The following is a 16,299-nucleotide window of genomic DNA, read 5'->3' as shown; positions in this document are numbered from 1 at the left end:
CCCTCTTATTCTTTTCAATATTCCTTTTGATACCAGCATAAATTTAGTTTATAAATCTTTCATAGTTCTACTACAGCTCATGGTATGATAGGTAGTTTTACTAAATACTATGATTTGCAGGTTTACTAAATATAATATAAAGAATAAAGACTTTGTTCTGACCTCCTCAATGAATTTCCAGTTTTAATGTGAAAAAGATAAAGCAAGATATATTCTTTTCTAAACATATTTACCTGGAAGCATAAGAAATGTGTGAAGATGACTTTTCTCTGTGTAACATCGTACAAAGTAAATTTGCAAAAAAATATGACACTTAAATAATCATGACATATCAAAACCTGCAGAGAACAAATTTCATTTTATTGCTTTTATACCACACCAGAAGATATTGCAGGGACATTAATGAATAGAAGCAAGCTGGAACTTCAATGTAGAGTTTCTTTCTTAACACCAGCAACAAAAGGCTTTGATCTTACACTTTCAAGTTTGTTCTGGGTAATAACGAAGAATTCTGAAAATAAACCAAGTAATTGTAACTTTCATGTAATTCAACTTCTAATATATGCACATACAAACATTTCTGAAACTTTTGGTTTTATGCATTTCTTGTTATTAGAGCATATGTTACATCAACTGCATGCCATTTTTCAAAATATTTTCTAGAACCTTTGGTTTTCAAAATCAGTGATCTTTCTCTCAATGCTAAAAAGTTTATTTTAGCTGGACATTGAGAAAGACTTACACCTTAAGCAAATTATAGTCAAGCTCCTCACAGCCCTCTTTTTGACTAGGCCTTGGCCCTGTCCTTGGCCTGCTTTTAGCAATACTGTTCAGCTAGTTTAGTAGGAATGCTCCTACTCTTGAGGTCTTTTAGTAATTTTATATTGACCTCCTCCCTCTGTTCATTAGCTGTAAATCCCTAGTTCTCTTTACTGTATTTGGAGTTGAGTTCAGTCTCCCTGCCTTATTCAGTAGTCTTGAATAAAGCCTTCACTACCATTTTAAACAAATGTCAGAATAAGTTTTTAAGAGCATTGTTAAAAAGGGAAAGGGCTTGCCTTACCTTTGATGGTGGCCAAAGCCTTCCAAAGGCTGTAGATCCTACTCACTTTTGTCCTAATTCTGGCCTAATTTGAGATAGTCAGTGTCCTTGGTTGAAATTGACATTGTCTATTCAATATTAAGGGACATTCTACTACCATAAAAAAGCCTTACATTTTATCCAACAACAGTGTTGAAATACTTACTATTCCTGCTTCTACTTCTCCAGGGGTGTGTTTACTTATATCAGTCATTAATCAACAAAAATATTTCCTGTGTTTTTCTGAAAAGCTCACTGCCTTCCAGGTCCTGACTAACTGTTGGATCATTCATAATTCTTGAGTTGTGCCATTCAATATTGAAGCCATAAACCACATATGGCTATTTAGGTTTAAGCTGATTAAAATTAAAAATCTAGGTTCTCAAGTCACACTTGAGAGTCACACATCTCAAGAGTTCAACAAGTGCATGTGACTCAGAGCCCCATTATCAGAGGCACAGGTACAGAAGATTTCCATTATCACAAGAAATTTTTATTGGAGTGAAAGTTGTAATTGACAAGAAATAAGCAGTTTGGGAGAAGAATTTTTAACTAGAGCCAATATAGATTACATTTGTTTTGGGTTTCCTCTGCCAGTAGCTATAAGATTCTGGCTATTAAAAAACCCTGCAATTATTTGTATATGGTTTTGAGTATTGGTTGATTTCTCTTATATCATCAAATGATAAGCACCAGGGTTCTTAACTCTGGCAGTACATTTGAAACAACTATGAAGAATCTGGTTTAATTGGTCTGGGATGGGAACAAAGAATTAGTGTTTTTTAAAAGCACCGCAGATTAATTCTGTTTTGTAGACACACTTGAGAAGCGCTAATTTAGCACATATGTTACCTCATTTAATCAAATTATTACATAATTAATATATATGACACTATTATCTGCATAGTCCATAGGGGCAAAATGAGAAGCTGCAATGGGTCCAGTTTAAGTAATCCCAGCAATTGCCATGCATGGGGACAGATTGCTATGTTGAACTAAAATTTATGTTGAAAAAATAATTCTAGACAGAAACATAAAATTCACCTTGTTTGCAATCCAATTATTTGGTAATGTGCAATAACAATTTTACTATTTGTTTCTGCATATATTCTCTCCAAAACTCTCAGGAGTTGTTAATATGCTTCATCTTTATATTACCTCTGGGGTGGTTTCACAGTTTTGGAGACTAGATAATTGGTCATTAGCAAAAAAATTATTTTATTTATTTTTCTTGGCTGATAATTTAATTAGGCTCAATTTATGATTTCTACTTACCTGTTTTTTACTACTATACACTGTTTTTTACTACTGCATATATTATAAGCATTACCTAAAGGTAATGAGAGATTTTAGAGAATAGCCATTATTTCATTAAGTTTTCTATTTTATGTTTCTGAAGAAATCTATTTTCTCTTAATTTTTTATAATAAATGTAACACTAAATGGAACTCCACATACTTAGATTAATATCATTGTTCAATGCTCTAATTCGGCTGGAGATATAAATATATATCTGTAGATATATATACATATATAAAACATATATATGTTGAATGATTATATATATGTATATATATATATGTATATATATATATAAAACATTCAAGTTTCAAAAGGGTATTGTATAAATTTAAATACTCATGTCAGTAATGATTCAGATTGGATTTCAAACCATATCATCCAATAGTACTACTCACTCCTGGGCACATTGAAAATGTGGTTAAAAATAATATTTTAATGTTATCAACATTGATTGGCAAGAGTCATGTCTTTAAAATTATTAGCACTTATATTTTGTGTGTGTAGAATTTATAAATTCTACAAAATATGCTCTAATACATATCAATCGGGTTATTGTCATGAGGCATTTATGTTTACTTTATGTACTTCTTTTTGTTGTTGAAATGTGTTGTGTAGTGTTCATATGTTAACATTTTGAGTAGGCTGAATATTTTAATCATTTGTGATTTAAAATATAAATAACTTTTTAAAATTAGAAAAAAGAGAAAGCATTGCAAACATTCAAACTTACCTGCTGCCAATGAAGCTCCTCCATGATCTAGACCTACCGTAGGATAGGGTATTTCCCACTATTGTTCAATGAGCACCATCCTTTCAAGTCAGTGTTAATTTTCGTAAAGCTTCTACATTTGCAATTTTCATTGTTATCTCCATGAATTTGCTCATGTTGGTTATTTTGACCAGAATTCATTTATTCTCAGAAACAGGGGTGTGGTAGAAATTTCGGGGAGCAATATGTGGCACTTTAAAGAAAAGTTATTGTGTATTAAAAAACTTAATTTCATTATAGTTGATCTAATTTTTATTATATGTAACCTATGAAAAACATTATTATATATGAATAATAGTAACACTGGAAATGGAAATGGAAAAGTAGTACATAAATCATACAAATACATACATAAATCAACCCATGTTTCTATAGAAATGATGCTGGGACACCCTTAACTTAGAGCAGTATAAATATAGTACAATGGTTCTCCAAATTTAGCCTATGCCAGAATCACCCAGAAAATTTGTTAAGACAGATTGCTGGATTTCTGGGCATTGATTTTGTATCCTGCCACGCTACCAAATTGCTGTATGAGTTCTAGCAATCTTAGAGTGGAGGCTTTTGGGTTTTATATGTATCATGTTATCGGCGAAGAGGGAGAGTTTGACTTCTTCTTTGCCAATTTGAATGCCTTTAATGTCTTTTTGTTGTCTGATTGCTGAGGCTAGGACTTCCAGGACTATGTTGAATAGCAGTGGTGAGAGTGAACATCCCTGTCTTGTTCCTGATCTTAGGGGAAAGGCTCCCAGTGCTTCCCCATTGAGAATGATATTTATTGTGGGCTTTTCGTAGATGGCTTTTAAGATGTCAAGGAAAGTTCCCTCTATCCCTACAGTCTGAAGAGTTTTGATCAGGAATGGATGCTGTATTTTGTCAAATGCTTTCTCTGCATCTAATGAAAGGATCATATGGTTCTTGGTTTTTCTCTTGCTGATATGATGAATCACATTGATTGTTTTACAAGTGTTGAACCAGCCTTGTGTCCCGGGGATAAATCCTACTGGGTCATGGTGAATAATTTTCTTAATGTGTTGTTGGATCCTATTGGCTAGTATCTTGTTGAGAATTTTTGCATCCATGTTCATCAGGGATATTGGTCTGTAATTCTCCTGTTTGGCGGGGTCTTTGTCTGGTTTTGGAATTAAGGTGATGCTGGCCTCATAGAACGAATTTGGAAGTACTCCATCTTTCTATCTTTCCAAACAGCTTTAGTAGAATAGGTATAGTTTCTTCTTTAAACGTTTGATAGAATTCCCCTGGGAAGCCATCTGGCCCTGGACTCTTGTGTCTTGGGAGGTTTTTGATGACTGCTTCAATTTCCTCCCTGGTTATTGGCCTGTTCAGGTTTTCTATTTCTTCCTGTTCCAGTTTTGGTAGTTTGTGGCTTTCCAGGAATGCGTCCATTTCTTCTGCACCCCGATGTTTCTAGCAGCAATGTCCACAATAGCCAAACTGTGGAAGGAGCCTGGGTGTCCATCGAAAGATGAATGGATAAGGAAGATGTGGTTTATGTATACAATGGAATATTACTCAGCCATTAAAAACAACAAATACCCACCATTTGCTTCAATGTGGATGGAACTGGAGGGTATTATGCTGAGTGAAATAAGTCAGGCAGAGAAGGACAAACAGTGTATGTTCTCATTCATTTGGGGAATATAAATAATAGTGAAAGGGAATAGAAGGGAAGGGAGAAGAAATGTGTGGGAAATATCAGAAAGGGAGACAGAACATAAAGACTCCTAACTCTGGGAAATGAACTAGGGGTGGTGGAAGGGGAGGAGGGCGGGGGTGAGTGAGTGACGGGCACTGAGGGGGACACTTGACGGGATGAGCACTGGGTGTTATTCTGTATGTTGGTAAATTGAACACCAATAAAAAATTAATTTATTAAAAAAAAGATTGCTGGAGGGGAGGAGAGGTAATATGGCAGAAGAGTAGAGGATCTCATTTCATCTGGTCCTCTGAATTTAGTTAGATTCCTATTAAATCATTTTGAACACCTAGATGAATTCAACCTGAATTATAAGAAAAGAATGACTAGAATTCTACAAATAGAAAAGCACCCACCTTCTGCAAGGTAGGAGTATGGAGAAGCAAAACTGAAGGGATATGTCAGAAGATAAACAGTGGGGGAAAGAGCCTGTGGAAGCTGGTTACCAGAAAGTGAACTAGCACAAAATTGGAACCTTTAGAAATCTGATCCTGCAAGAGACATCCCTGCCTATAAGGTGCTCAGTGGTGAAGCAGGGCAGAATCCCAGGTGGGCAGTGTAGTATCAGGGTCCCCAGGGTCACAGAAAGAACAGAGTTGCCTGAGCTGACAGTGTTTCCAAGCATTGGAGTGGGCAAACTGGTTTCAGTAGTGAACCTGGAAGGGGCTCTCAGCTCAGCTTGCCAGAAACCTCAATGCAGGGCCCTATTGGGTGAATGCTTTCCATACTGGGCCCTATAAAGGACAGAAACTGGGCAATCCTCTGACTTCTCCCAGAAATATCAGAATGGGTGCACACAGAGGCCTGGAAAGCCTTCAGGGAACAAAAGCCACACACAGCAACCAGCTTACAATGAGCCTGGCCCCCCACTGCACAAGGCTTGGTGCAACTCTGCCCAGGCAAAGACATCTGAGAATCAGCGCAGCAAACCCCTTCCCCTGGAAGACCAGCTGGAAGCATAGGTAAACAGCAAGTTTATGGACCAAACAGGACTGCAAAACTCCAGCACTAGGAGAAAATAATATATAGAATTCAAGGTTGTTTCTCATTATTTATCTTTCAGTTAAATTTTTTCCATTTCTTGGGGATCCCTGGGTGGGTCAGCAGTTTAGCACCTGCCTTTGGCCCAGGGAGTGGTCCTGGAGTCCTGGGATCGAGTCCCACGTCGGGCTTCCTGCGTGGAGCCTGCTTCTTCTTCTGCCTGTGTCTCTGCCTCTCTATGTGTCTCTCATGAATGAATAAATAAAAAAATCTTAAAAAATTTTTTTTTGCATTTCTTTTTTCTTTTGTCCCTTTTCAACTAGTTTTGTATTATATCAACACTTTGTTTTTAAGTATTTTTTTAACTTTCTATTTTTACATTTGCCTTTTCTAGATATAGTCTTCATTTTTGGCTTCCTTTCACTATATTCAATTTTATTTTTGTATATATATACAATATACATTTACATTTACAAAAAATTTTACAATTTTGGGATTTAGCACTTTTTAAAAAATTTATCATTTTAATTTTTAATTTCTCTCACACAGAGAGAGAGAGAGGCAAAGACACTGGCAGAGGGAGAAGCAGGCTCCATGCACCGGGAGCCAGACGTGGGATTTGATCCCGGGTCTCCAGGATCGCCCCCTGGGCCAAAGGCAGGCGCCAAATCGCTGCGCCACCCAGGGATCCCAAGTGCTTTCTAACATAGAGACCAAAACACACTCAAGACCAAGTGGATCATCTTATTTTGTCAACCTTGTGACATTATGAGATTATATTCTTTACCCCATCCCTTCTTCTCTGGACAAAATGACTAGGAGGAATTCACAGCAAAAGAAAGAACCAGAGATAATACTCTCTGCCACAGAGCTAACTGATATGGATATAAGTAAGAAGTCAGAGCTGGACAAGGCAAGTTGATAGAAAGGAAGGAAGTTGAGCAAAAGAGAAAAACAACTAATGGACCATGAGTGGAGGCTTCAAGAAATCAGCAATGCAAAAAAAAAAAAAAAAAAAAAAGAAACAATATTAGAACTATTTGCATCCCTGAGGGAGAAGAGAGAGAGAGAGCCAGAAGATTTATTTGAGCAAATCATAGCTGAGAACTTCCCTAATTAGAAAAAGGAAACAGACATTCAGGTCCAAGACACTGAAAGACCCCTACCAAAATCAGTAAAAGTAGATCAACATCCTGACATATAATAGTGAAGCTTTCAAATTTCAGAGATAAAGAGAAAATCCTAAAGGCAGCTTGAAACAAAAGGTTCTTAACCTACTGGGGTAAGAACATTAGACTAGCAACAGACCTCTCCGTAGAGACCTGGCAGGCCAGAAAAGGCTGGCATGATATATTCAAGGTACTAAATGAGAAAAACATGCAGCCAGGAATACTTTATCCAGCAAGGCTGCCATTCAGAATGGAAAGAGAGATAAAGAGCTTCCAGAACAGAAAAAAACTAAAAGAATATGTGACTACTATTAAGGGGGATCTTGTTAGCAAAGAGAGAGCCCAAAAGTAACACAGACTGAAAAGAAATAGAAACAACTTAAAGAAACAGAGACTTTACAGGTAATACAATGGCAGTATATTCATATCTTTCAATAGTTACTCTGAACGTAAATGGGCTAAATGCTCCAGTCAAAAGCACAGGTTATCTGATTGGATAAAAAAGCAAACCCATCCATATGCTGTCTACAAGAGGCTCATTTTAGACCTAAAGACATCTCAAGATTGAAAGTAAGGGGGTGGAGAATGATTTATCATGCTAATAGACCTCAAAACAAGGCTAGGTAGCAATCCTCATGTCAGACAAATTAGATTTTAATCCAAAGACTATAGTAAGGGATGAAGAATTAAAAGGTCTTTCCAACAGGATCTAACAATTATAAATATTTATGCTATTAACTTGGGAACAGCCAATTATATAAACCAATTAATAATCAAATTAAACATATTGATAATAATACAATAATAGTAGAGGACTTTAACACTCCATTTACAGCAATGGACATATCATCTAAGCAGAAGATCAACATGGAAACAAGGGATTTGAATGACACATTGGACCAGGTAGACTTCACAGATATATACAGAGCATTCCATCCTAAAGCAACAGAATACACATTCTTCTCGAGTGCACATGGAACATTCTCTAGAATAGACTACATACTGGGTCACAAATCAGGTCTCAACTGACACCAAAAGATTGGGATTATTCCCTGCATATTTTCAGACCACAGTGCTTTTAAACTTAATGACCACAAGAGGAAATTTGGAAGGAACTCAAACACTTGGAATTTACAGAGCATCCTACTAAAGAATGAATGGGTCAACCAAGAAATTAAAGAATTTTAAAAATTCATGGGAATGAATTAGTATAAAAACAACTGTTCCAAACCTTTGGGATACAGCAAAGATGGTCCTAAGAGGGAAGTACACTGTAACATAAGCTTTTCTCAAAAAATTAGAAAAATTTCAAATATGCAAGCTAACCTTAAACCTAAAGGAGCTAGGGAAAGAATAACAAATAAAGCCCAAACCAAGCAGGAGAAAAGAAATTGTAAAGATTAGAGCAGAAATCAATGAAATATAAATTAGAAGAACAGTATAACAGACCAACAAAACTAGAAACTGGTTCTTTGAAAGAACTAGTAAGATCGATAAACCCCTAACTACGCTTATCAAAAAGAAAAGAAAAAGGACCCAAATTAATAAAATAATGAAAGAGGAGAGATCATGACCTATACCAAGAAATTACAAACCATTTAAAAAACATTATGAGCAATGAAATGCTAATAAATTAGGCAACTTTGAAGAAATGGATGCATTCCTGGAAACTTATAAACTACCAAACTGAAACAGGAAGAAATAGAAAACCTGAAAAGGCCAATAAGGAGCAAGAAAATTGAAGCAGTCATCAAAAACCTCCCAAGAAACAAGAGTCCAGGGAAAGACGCTTCCCAGGGGAATTCTAGCAAACCTTTAAAGAAGAAATAAACCTATTCTTCTGAAGCTGTTTCAAAAAAACAGAAATGGAAGGAAAACTTCCAAACTCAATGAGGCCAACATTACTTTGATCTCCAAACCAAACAAAGACCTCACCAGAAAGAATTACAGACCAATATCCCTAATGAACACAGATGCAAAAAATTCTCACCAAGATACTAGCCAATAGGATCCAAGAGTACATTAAAAGGATCATTCACCATGACAAGTGGGATTTATTCCCGGGCTGCAAGGTTAGTTAGTTCAACATTCCCAAATCAATCAGTGTGATGCATCACATTAATAAAAAGGAAGGGCAAGAACTATATGATCCTTTCAAATGATGCAGAGAAAGTATTTGACAAAATACAAAAACATATTTTATTGATTAAAACTCTCCACAGTGTAGGGATAGAGGGAACATATCTCAATATCATAAAAGCCATATACAAAAAGCCCACAGCCTATATCATTCTCAACAGGGAAGGACAGAGCTTTTCCCCTAAAGACAGGAAGGAAATAGGGATGACCAGTCTCACTACTGTTACTTAACACAGTACTACAAGTCCCAACCTCAGCATTCAGACAATGAAAAGAAATAAAAGGCATTCAAATTGGCAAAGAAATCAAATTCTCACTCTTTGAAGATTTCCACTTTATGTGGAAAACCAAAAGACTCCACCCTGAAATCAATAGAAATCATACAGCAATTCAGCAACATGGCAGGATATAAAATCAATGCATAGAAACCAGTAGAATTTCTATACACTAATGATGAGACAGAAGAAAGAGAAATTAAGGAATCAATCCCATTTATAATTGCACCCAAATCTACAAGATAGGATTAAACCTAACCAAAGAGGTAAAGGATCTGTACTCTAAGTTTTTAAACTACAGAACACCTTGAAGGGAATCAAGGAAAACACAAACAAATGGAAAAACGTTCTACGCTCATGGATTGGAAGAGAAGTATTGTTAAATTGTCTATGTTACCTGGAGCAATCTATACAGTTAATGCAATCCTTATCAAAATACCATCGACATTTTTCGCAGAGTTGGAACAAATAATCCTACGATTTGAATGGAACTGCAAAAGACTCTGAATAGCAAAAGGAACATTGAAACAACAACAACGACAACAACAACAAAAACCCCCAAATGGGTGGCATCACAATCCCAGACTTCAAGCTGTATTACAAAGCTGTGATCATCAAGACAGTATGGGAGTGCCACAGAAACAAACACCTAGATCAGTGGAACAGAATAGAGAACCTTCCGCAATATGGTCAGCATATTGTTGACAAAGCAGGAAAGAATATCTAATGTAAAGAAGACAGTCTCTTCAATAAATGGTGCTGGGAAAATTGGACAGCTAGGTGCAGAAGAATGAGACTGGACCATTCTCTTACACCATACACAAAAATAGACTAAAAAATGGATGAAATACCTAAATGTGAGACAAGAATCCATCAAAATCCTAGAGGAAAACAGGTAGAAACCTCTCTTACCTGGCTGCAGCAACTTCTTGCTAGACATGTCCCCAAAGGCAAGGGAAACAAAAGCAAAAATGAACTATTGGGACTTCATCAGGATAAAGCTTCTTAAGATTTTTAAAAAATAAAAAAAAGATAAAAAGCTGCACAGCAAAGGAAACAGCCAGCAAAACTAAAGGTAATGTACAGAATGGGAGAAGATATTTTCAAATGATATAACCAATAATGGGCTGGTATCCAAGATCTATAAAGAACTTATCAAGCTCAACACCCAAGAAACAAACAGTCTGGTCATGAAATGGGCAGAAAAGACATTTCCCCAAAGAAGACATACACATGCCCAACAGACACATGAAAAAATGCTCCGCATCACTTGCCATCAGGGAAATACAAATCAAAACCACAATGAGATACCACCTCACACCAGTGAGAATGGTGAAAATTAATAAGACACGAAATAATAAATATTGGCGAGGATTCGGATAAAGGAGAACACTCATACACTGTTGTGGGAATGCAAACTGCACAGCCACTCTGGAAAACAGTGTGGAGGTTCCTCAAGAAGTTGAAAATAAAGCTAACCTTTGATCCAGCAATTGCACTACTGGGTATTTACCCCAAAGATACAGATGTAGTGATCCAAAGGGCACCTGCACCCCAATGTTCACAGCAGCAATGTCCACAATAGCTAAACTATGGAAAGAGCTGAGATATCCATTGACAGATGAATGAATGAAGATATATATATCTATCTATCTATATATCTATATATCTATATATATCTTAATATATCTATATATGATATATATACCACATCTTCATATATCTATGTATATATATGTATATATATTACATGTATATACATATATGTGTATATATATATAAAATGGGATGTTACTCAACCATCAGAAAGGACAAATACCATTTACATCGATGTGGATGGAGCTGGAGGGTATTATGCTGAGTTAAATCAGTCAACCAGAGAAAGACAATTATATGATTTCACTCATATGTGGAACATAGGAAACGACATAGAGGATCATAGGGGAAAGGAGAGAAAACTGAATGGGAAGTAATCAGAGAAGAAGACAAACCATGAGTAACTCTTAACTCTGGGAAACAAACAGGGTTGCTGGAGGAGAGGTAGGGGGAAGGGATGGGGTAATTTGGTGATGGGGATAAAGGAGACCACATGATGTGATCAGCACAGGGTATTATTTGCAACTGATAAATTACTGAATACTACATCTGAAACTATGTATGTACTATGTGTTGGCTAGTTGAATTTAAATTAAAAATAACAGATAGGGGATCCCTGGGTGGCTCAGCAGTTTGACGCCTGCCGTTGGCCCAGGGCGCGATCCTGGAGTCCCGGGATCGAGTCCCGCGTCGGGCTCCCGGCATGGAGCCTGCTTCTCCCTCCTCCTGTGTCTCTGCCTCTCTCTCTCTCTCTCTCTCTGTCTGTCTGTCTACCATAAATGAATAAATAAATCTTAAAAAAAATAACAGATAGCTGGACTTGAACCCCAAAGCTTCTGATTCTGTAGGTCGGAGGTAGGATCCAATAATCTGTACTTCTAATATATTCCCAGCTGATGCCCCAGCTGCTAGTCTTGAGACCACATTTTGACAAGCATTGATAGACAAATGTCAAAAGTTCAAATTCACTGGAATGTTGGATTTGGCGGGGGGGGGGGGGATACATATAATATATCTATGGTTCTTTAAAAAATCAGTATTAAGAGACAATTTGTATACTGCAAAAGAAAGAGTTCATAAAATTAGTATCAAGGAGGAAATAGTGGCAATTCTTTTTAGGCAGAAGACTCATTTTGAGCTGATAGAAATGAAGACTGGAGTATGAAATATCTTTTTATTCAAATAATGTTTGTTACAATGTTATTTGTTAGAGAGAAAACTGAAAACAACCAAAGTGCCCATTTAACAGAGATCTAGTTAAATAAACTATGGTAATGCTCAAATATAAAAGACATAAAAAGAATTAGGTTGATTTGAACAGAAATAGAAAAAAAATCCTAAAATTCATAAGTAAATATTGATGACCCTGAATTGACAAAACAATCCTAAGAACAACAAAGTGGACACATCACATTTCCTGTCTTCAATCTATTTACAAAGCGATAGTAATCAAAAGAACATAGTACTGCCACAAGAATAGGCATCTAGACCAGTGGAGCAGAATAGAGGTCTTGGACATAAACACATATGCAGTTGAATAACTTTTGACAGGGGCACCAGTAATATACAATGGAGAAAGGGTAATTTCTTCAATAAATGGTACTGGGAAAACTGGAAATCCTAATCTAGGGAATGAAATTGCAACCCTGTCTTATACCACTCACAAAACATTAACTCAAAATGGATCAAAGACTTAAAAGTAAAACCTTAAAGTGTAAAATTCCTAGAAGAAACAAAATTAAAAAGATCCTTGGCATTGGTCATTGCAATGATTTTTTTCCAAAAGATACCATAGGTAGACAACAAAAGCTAAAATAAACAAGTGAGACCACATCCAACTACAGAGCTTCTCAACAGTAAAGGAAGCAATCAATTGAAAAGGCAATCTACTGAAGGGGAGGAAATATTTGCAAGGCATATATCTAATAAGGGGTTAATACCCAAATTACAAAGAACTTTTATAACTCAACAGCAAAAAGCAAATATTCCATTAAAAATGGGCAAAGAAGCTGCATAGATATTTTTCGAAAGAAGACATAGGTAAGGCCAATCAGTATTTGAAACATGTTCAACATCACTCATTATCAGAGAAATGCAAATTGAAAGCACAATGAGATAACACCTCACATTTATTAGGATGGTTATTTTCAAAAAGATAACAAATGTTGGCAAAGCTGTGGAGAAAGGAAACACTTATACACTGTTGATGGGAATGCAAATCGGTATAGCCATTATGGAAAATCATTTGGCAGTTAAAAGAAAAGAGGGCAGCCCGGGTGGCTCAGCGGTTTAGCGCCGCCTTCAGCCCAGGGCGTGATCCTGGAGCCCTGGGATCGAGTCCCACGTCGGGCTGCCTGTGTGGAGCCTGCTTCTCCCTCTGCCTGTGTCTCTGCCTCTCTCTCTGTTTCTGTGTCTCTCATGAATAAATAAATAAAATCTTCTTTTTTAAAGAAAAAATAGAGCTACCATATGATTCATCAATATTATTACTGGATATATATATATCTGAAGGAAATTAAATCTGTATCTTGAAGAGATAACTGCAACCCCATGTTCATTGCAGCCTTATTCACAAGAGCCAACATACGGAAATAACCTAAATGTTATTTGACAGTTATTTGGATAAAGAAAATGTGATACACACACATACACGCGCGCGCACGCGCACATCCACACACACGCGAATATTATTTTCAGCCATAAAAGGAAGTAAATCCTGCTAATGCCACAAGATGAATAACTTTATTTTTTTTCAAGATGAATAACTTTAAAGGAATTTATGCTAAGTGAAATAGGCCAGAGGGAGAAAGAATATACTGTACAATCTCACTTATATAAGGAATCTAAAAAAACCCAAACAAACCAATATCATAGAAACAGAGAATAGAATAGTGGTTGCCAGAGGCTGGTAGGAGGAAAAAATATGAAATATGGTTCAAAGGGTACAGAATTTCAGTTCTAAGAAGAATAAGTTCATAGAATCTAATGTACAGCATGGCAACTATAGTTAGTAATATAGTATGGTATACTTGAAAGTTGTGGAGAATAAATCTTACATTCACACCACACACACAAAAATAATTAACTATTTGAGGAGGTGGATACATTAATTATCTTTTAAAATTTTGATTATAGATTTCTAATGGAGGCAAATTGATACATAATAGCTTCAGTACAAAATAGTCATTGATATTACTATAAGTATTACAGAATGATCACCACAATAAGTCTAAGTTAACTTCCAATACCATACATATAGTATTTGTCTTTTTCTGATTTATTTCACTTAGTAACACTCTGTAGCTCCTTCTATGTCATTGCAAATGTCAATATTTTTTATGACTAATATTCCATTATATATATATAGGGAGATAGATATTTACATCTATATCTATCTATCTATCTATCTATCTATCTATCTATCTATCTATCCACACACACACACATCACATCTTCTTTATTCATTCACTAGTTATTAGATACTTGGGCTGTTTCCGTATCTGGTTATTATAAGTAATGCTGCTATAAACATATGGGTGCATGTATCCCTTCAATTTAGTATTTTTGTATCCTTTGGATAAATACCTAGTAGTGCAATTGCTGGATTATAGGGTAGCTTTATTTTTAAGTTTTTGAGGAAACTCTACTGTTTTCCAGAGCAGCTGTACTGTTTTACATTCCCACCAACAGTGCAAGAGGGTCCCCTTTCTCCATATCCTTGCTGACACCTGTTGTTATTTATGTTGTTCATTTTAGCCATTCTGACAGATGTGTGGTGGTATCCCATTGTAGTTTTGATTTGTATTTCCTGATGATGAGTGATGTTGAGCATCTTTTCATGTATCTCTTGGCCAACTAGATGTTTTCTTCTTCTTCTTCTTTTTTTTCAGGTGTCTTCTTTGGAAAAATGTCTATTCATGTCTTTTGCTCATTTTTAAACTGGGTTATTTGTTTTTTGGGCATTGAGTTGTATCAGTCTTTATATATATTGGATACTAACCCTTTATCAGATGTGTCATTTGCAAACATCTCATCCCATTACATAGGTTGTCTTTTAATTTTGTTGATTGTTTCCTTCACTGTATAGAAGCTTTTTATTTTGCTGAAGGACCAATAGTTTTTTTTTTTTTTTTTTTTGCTTTTGTTTCCCTTGTCTTAGGAGACATATCTAAAAAGGAAGTTGCTGTGGCCAATGTCAAAGTTACTGCCTGTGTTCTCTTCTAGGATGTTTATGGTCTCAGGTCTCACATTTAGGACTTTCATCCATTTTAAATTTATTTATGGTGTAAGAAAGTGGTCCAGCTTCATTCGTTTTGCATGTTGCTGCCCAGTTTTCCCAACGCCATTTATTGAGGAGACTTATCTTTTCCCCCATTGGATATTCTTCCCTACTTTGTCAAAATTGATTGACTATATAGTTGTGGGTCCACTTCTGGGTTTTGTATTCTGTTCCATTAATCTATGTGTCTATTTTTGTGCCAGTGCCATACTATTTGGAGTGCTACAGCCTTGTAATATAACTTGAGGCCAAGAATTATGATGTCTCCAGCTGTGCTTTTCTTTTTCAAGTTTGCTTTGGCTATTTGGGGTCTTTTCTGATTACATACAAATTTCAGGACTGTTCTAGCTCTGCGAAAAATACTGTTGGTATTTTGATAGGGATTGCATTAAATGTGTAGATAGCTTTGGGTAGTATAAACATTTTAACAATATCTGTTAATCCATTAGCATGGATGTCTTTCCATTTCTTTGTGTTTTCTTCCATTTCTTTCACCAGTGTTTTATGGTTTTCAGAGTACAGGTCTTTCACTCCTTTGGTTATGTTTATTCCTAGGTATCTTATTGTTTTTGGCACAATTGTAAATAGGATTCCTTAATTTCTCTTTCTGCTTCATTATTGGTTTATAGAAATGCAACAGATTTCTGTATGTTGATTTTTTATCCTCTGAATTTACTGAATTCCTTTATCAGTTTGAGCAGGTTTTTGATGGAGTCTTTCAGGTTTTTTAATATAGAGTTTCATGTCATCTGCAAATAGTGACAGTTTGACTTCTTTGACAGTTTGGTTGTCTTTTTGTTGTCCAATTGCTGAGACCAAGACTTCCAGTACTATATTGAATAAAAGTGGTGAAAGTGGACATCCCTGCCTTGTTCCTGACTGTAGGAAAAGCTCCTATTGGGTATTTTCTCCATTCACAGTGATTGATATTAGACTGAGTTTTTCATATATGGCCTTTCTTATATGGAAGTATGTTCCCTCTAAAACTACT

At 35.9% G+C, this 16,299-nt stretch overlaps 1 protein-coding gene across 5 annotated transcripts in view; it reads right to left on the bottom strand.

Annotated features, from left to right (window-relative positions):
• Nucleotides 1–339: 339 nt before the first annotated feature.
• CCDC7 (coiled-coil domain containing 7) overlaps nucleotides 340–16,299 on the bottom strand; it is a 383,481-nt gene continuing 367,521 nt past the window's right edge. For all 5 annotated transcript variants that reach the window (XM_077896533.1, XM_077896532.1, XM_077896535.1 and 2 more), the window contains 2 exons: nucleotides 3,114–3,345; nucleotides 340–511 (listed from right to left, as the gene is read on the bottom strand). In XM_077896533.1, coding sequence (XP_077752659.1) covers nucleotides 3,290–3,345 — 56 coding nt within the window. In that variant the 3' untranslated portion in view covers nucleotides 340–511; nucleotides 3,114–3,289. The remainder of the gene's footprint in view (nucleotides 512–3,113; nucleotides 3,346–16,299) is intronic.

The sequence above is a fragment of the Canis aureus genome, chromosome 5 (genome assembly GCF_053574225.1).
Source record: "Canis aureus isolate CA01 chromosome 5, VMU_Caureus_v.1.0, whole genome shotgun sequence".
NCBI classification, from domain to species: domain Eukaryota; kingdom Metazoa; phylum Chordata; class Mammalia; order Carnivora; family Canidae; genus Canis; species Canis aureus.
The sequence above is the reverse complement of the archived record's forward strand: the minus strand, read 5'-3'. Positions and strand labels throughout refer to the sequence as shown.